At 49.8% G+C, this 4,674-nt stretch overlaps 1 protein-coding gene across 1 annotated transcript; it reads right to left on the minus strand.

Moving 5' to 3' along the window:
* Window positions 1-646: 646 nt before the first annotated feature.
* Window positions 647-4,271, minus strand: LOC147576612 (serum amyloid A protein-like). The gene is made up of 4 exons (XM_086677842.1): window positions 4,212-4,271; window positions 3,407-3,498; window positions 1,352-1,490; window positions 647-951 (listed from the first exon to the last, which is right to left on the minus strand). The coding sequence occupies exons 2-4, from the start codon at window positions 3,495-3,497 to the stop codon at window positions 789-791; spliced, it is 393 nt and encodes a 130-aa protein (XP_086533968.1). The 5' UTR covers window position 3,498; window positions 4,212-4,271; the 3' UTR covers window positions 647-788.
* Between the last annotated feature and the right edge of the window lie 403 nt (window positions 4,272-4,674).

Raw genomic sequence — 4,674 nt, forward strand, 5'->3', positions numbered from 1 at the left:
AGGAAGTGTGTGGCGATAGTCCAGGTCTATAATCTTGTCAAAGTTGACAAGAGAGCCTCTGCTGAGGTGACAACAAAACCTGCTAGAGGTTGATGTTGTCACTATGCCACCAATTTGCTGACATATTTTGTTCCTGGGAGCTTTTGTGGAAGGCGTGAGATATGGCGGAGAAAAACTGCTTTGGATGCAGGTCTCAGATGGCATGGACAGGAACTGGTTTTAACTGGATTTGAAGGTTCTGCTGGGAAACCAACACAAGATCAAGATGGCAGTAGCTGGAGCAGGATTCCACAAACCCATCCTCCCATGGCTGTGTCCCCCGTCCTCAGGGATAGAGACCATGAGGAAAAAAACCAAGGGGGACTGGAAGCTGAGGACAGAGAGGGAGACAGGACACAACTGGCAGGAGAGAAGGGTCTGGACACGGAAGAACCTGGGAGCGAGCACAGGGCAACCAGAGGGGAGTGGACAGGGCAGCAGATCTGATCTGGGAAGGGTGAGTGCAGGGCGTCTCCTCTGTGTGACACTGACATGGTCTCCCCCACACCAACCACACGGGCACAGGCCCGGCCTGCACCTGGGTGTCTGTCCATCACCCCTGGGAACGAACAAACGAACAGTCCTTACATCAAAGAATAACACAGACTTTTCAACAATCTCTTAAGCATTTATTAGACACCTGTCAGGTGCCCTCCATCAGCCTCTGTGGACAGAGAACTCAATGATTCCACGTCCCTGCCCTCAGAGGGCTCCCAGCCCCTCTCCTGAGTGCTGAGCAAAGAGGAAGCTCAGTACTTGCTAGGCAGGCCAGCAGGTCGAAAGTGGTTGGGGTCTTTGCCGCTCCGGCCCCATTCATTGGCGGCCTGGTCAGCCTTCGAGTCCTCTGCTCCGTGGCCGCTGCTTCCGTGCCTGAAAAAGTCTGTGACTCTCTGAGAATTCTCTCTGGCGTTGCTGGAATGGAGGAAGGCAGGTAGGAGATCAGTTAGGGCGCTGATGAGGAATAGCCCCTTCCCCCATCTCTCTTCTTTGCAAGGGAGAGCTGACTGGAGCCAAGGAAAGAGGAAATAAAACACTGACCCCCCCGGCCCAGAAACAGCATCTCAGCCTAGGCTCATCCCTTACTGGGTGAACAGCACCCATAGGGGGAGGGTCGGGAATCACCCATTCGTCCTGGCCTCGCTCTGACTCCATCAGCCACTCACGCCAACACTGGGCGCAGAGGAGAGGGTGGGCAAGAGAAGGAGGAGCCGCAGTGTCTACAGGAGACTTCTCCAGGGCTTGGCCCCTCCTGACTGTCCAAGGCAGCCAGGCTCAGCTCACCCAGCCCTGCATCCCCAGGAGCCCGTGTTACCTGATCACTTTGGCCGCCCAAGCGCCCCCAGGTCCCCTCTGTGCGGCATCATGGTTCCCCCGGGCGTGGAAGTATTTGTCTGCACCTTTGTAATTGGCTTCTCTCATGTCAGAGTAGGCTCTCCACATGTCTTTAGTCCCTGGAAAGGAAAGCAAATGATGAGATGAAGGTGATCGTGTCTTGGCAAAATAGAGGAAAAGACATTTTCCTCCCACCGATTATAAGACCTCAGTCTTTGACAAAATCCTTGGAGAGGATGTTGGCTGGGATGAGTGTTCCTTTAGGTTTCACTTCCCTGGGTGAATGTTATGAGAAGCACCCTTGGTGCAAGTTTTATTCTGCTTGATTCCATTCTGAGTACTGTTGCTACTTTATGTTTGGCTGTGGGATGTATGTGAACAAGAGGTGGGATGGTCTTTAAGGGATGCTTTGTCCTGCGATGACCTCTACCTGGACAGACGCAGGGAACCCTCTGACTGGGGCGTGAGAACAAAGGCAAGTCAGAGGGAGGCTGCTGACCCAGAGGGCACCCAACCAGGTCAAGGGGAGAAGTTCATCCCCGTGGGCAGCTTGAAGACGACTTGGTCCTGAGTATTTCTGAAAGTCTGGGGCATGTTTGGCACCCAGGCAACTGTCAGAAGTCAACCAGCAGGTGGTAAAGGGGAGTTCCCCTAGAGAGATTTACAAAAACAGGTCATCAGACGCAGAAAAAGTACAACTGGTCCCCCACCTCTAAAGTCAGTGTCCTCCCAGTAAATGCAGGAGTATATTGCCATCCGCAGGGTGGTTATGCAGATGTACTGAGAAAAATGCACGTATAACTTCTAGAAGATTATAGGTGTTCTATATGCTATCACTTCTCTGGGCCTTCGGAAGGCTGGGACAAAAACAGTAAAGCGATTAAGCTAAGAGGAAGATCAGACAGTTACAGACTGAAGGAATCTGAGCAGGCTACATAAAATGCAGACCCTGAAAAAGTAATGTATGGGGTGCCTGGGTGGCTCAGTCAGTTAAATGTCCAACTTCAGCTCAGGTCACGATCTCATGGTTCGTGAGTTTGAGCCCTGCATCGGGCTCTGTGCTGACAGCTCAGAGCCTGGAACCTGCTTTGGATTCTGTGTCTCCCCTGTTTCTGTTCTCCTCCCCTGCTCACACTCTGTCTCTCTCTCAAAAATAAATAAACATTTATTTATAAGAATTAATGTAGTAGGCAAAAGAGAAAGACCCAGTGTCGAGCGTAATCGTAGTTTATGTAGTATCCATGTAATGCCTTATCTTCATTTTATGTGTTTATTATTTCTACTGTTTAGGATTCATTCATACATGTAAAGCTCTTAGAACAGTGCCTGGGACAGGCTGAGCTCAGCGACTGTTGGTTGTAGTTACTAAGAGCACAAGTTTGATGCACCCACTTCATGGCTGAGACACAGCAATGAGCTGTCCCCGATTTCCCACTAGGTGGCACTGGAGTCCCACTTGTGAGTGGGGAGCAGGCGCCCTGGACCCCAGATGTCTTCTGCTCTGCTGCAAGTTAAAACCCAAAGCCTATGTGACCTTCGTCCTGGGGATGTCCATGGAACAGTGCAATGCTGGCCACAAGGGCCAGGGCTGGAGGGATAGGACAGATGTCATTTAAGGGGAAAAACCACCAGTAGAAAATAAGCTTTAGACATCTAGCGCACAGTAAAATGAAGGCAAATCAATACCGTATCATAATTAGCAAACTTGCTACAGTCTAGAACTTAATTATCTCAACTACTAAAGGGAAAGGATAATTATGTCACGTGATAGAGGTGCTCTCTAGAGACACAATGCCAATCCTATTAAGTAAACAAATGTGTCATTAACATGCATTCACCTTAAATATACACAAAGTTATAATGCCAGATGTGGTTCAATTGTTCAAAAAAGCCTGGGAAACTGCTATCTTGCAAACCGTGCTGCTTTTCTTCCCACTTGTGTACTTTGCCCTGTGGGGATGTGGCCTCCACTGTGGTCAGTTCTGGTGGGGGGCCAGTTGCTGCCTTCCCTGGACCGCCATCCTTTGGTCCTTACCTTGACCAGCTTCCTTGAGGAACGTGAGCCATCTTTGGCTGCTGACGCCCAGGACCAGGGAGCACAACAGGATGCCCACGAAAAGCTTCATCCTGCAGCAGAGTCACAGAAACACACAAGGACGACACACTTTTGGTTTGGTTTGGTTTGGTTTGGGGTTTTCGGGGGGAGGCACGTGGACCCACACCTGTATCTTACCTATTACCTACATCTACTTAGTATTAGATGTTACCAATATCTATTTATCTATACACATACCTGCATATATACACACATATGTGTACGTATACACCCGTGTATATACACATGTGTGTATAAATGTAGGTAGAAAGAAATAGGCAATGTGTATACACATATATACGCAGGTGACACACGATACATAGAACAGAGGGTCCAGTTCTCCGTTGCCACTTGCCCCATAGGAATCCCAGTAAGAGAGATCGCGCTGCGCTTCTAATATAAACCACTTGCCATTTCAGTCGTCCCCTAGGAGCCCTGAAACCCGCTGTCCGGAAAGTTTCCAAAGAGGCCTTTGGGGATTTCGTGACTGTGTACCCATCTGCAAAATGAGGATTGTGGGACATTGCACACATATTTGCAGAACGCCTGCTCTACCCATCCGTGAACTCCCACAGACAAAGTACACGACCAAATCCCAATCCCAGAAAGTATTCACATCTGGAGAATTCAAATTGCCAGGAGAGTAGATTCAGGGAGGAAGCAGAGAGTGAGGACACAGCCCAAGAACGCCTTCGGGTAAGAGAATCTGCAAAGAAGGAACGTGTAGGCAAGTCTAGCACCTCACCTTTGGCTGTCCCTTCGTGCCGAGGTTCCTGGTGAGGCTGAGCTGCCCGTGTCTCCTGCCTGTGAGGGGGGCTGGCATTATATATACTGACACTCTGCTAGGGGAGTGGGTGGGAAAGCAGGTGTGAAGCAAAAACACTGAGATTTGGGAAATTCCTTTTGGCCAGCACACAGCATCCAGAACATCAGGCTCCTTCTTCACGCCCGTCTGCTTTCCAAGGTTGTGCAATCTGGCAGCTTTGAGGCGTGTAGCAAACTTGGAAATTTCTGCCTGTTTCCAGTGTCACTCCTGGTAAGAAAGGTTTTCTTCCCCACACAATAGTGTATTGAGAAATGCTGTGCAGGGTAATCAAAGTTAGAAAGGAGAACTGATTGCCTGAAGAATGAGAGAACAAAAGGCAAACGGGGGAGCAGCAGGGGCTCCATTAAAGGGGTGGCTCAGGATAAAGCTGGGACCCCAGGGA

Source organism: Puma concolor, chromosome D1, assembly GCF_028749965.1.
Source record: "Puma concolor isolate L17-30 chromosome D1, mPumCon1.1.hap2, whole genome shotgun sequence".
Taxonomy (NCBI): Eukaryota; Metazoa; Chordata; class Mammalia; order Carnivora; family Felidae; genus Puma; species Puma concolor.

What these genes read in the sequence shown, in the direction of transcription:
- LOC147576612 (XM_086677842.1), bottom strand. Translation starts at nt 3,497, where the DNA reads ATGAAGCTTTTCGTGGGCATCCTGTTGTGCTCCCTGGTCCTGGGCGTC. An exon ending in CCTCAAGGAAGCTGGTCAAG is followed by an intron (nt 1,491 to 3,406) that starts GTAAGGACCAAA and finishes TTTCCTTTCCAG; the next exon opens with GGACTAAAGACATGTGGAGA. An exon ending in TGGGCGGCCAAAGTGATCAG is followed by an intron (nt 952 to 1,351) that starts GTAACACGGGCT and finishes CCTCCATTCCAG; the next exon opens with CAACGCCAGAGAGAATTCTC.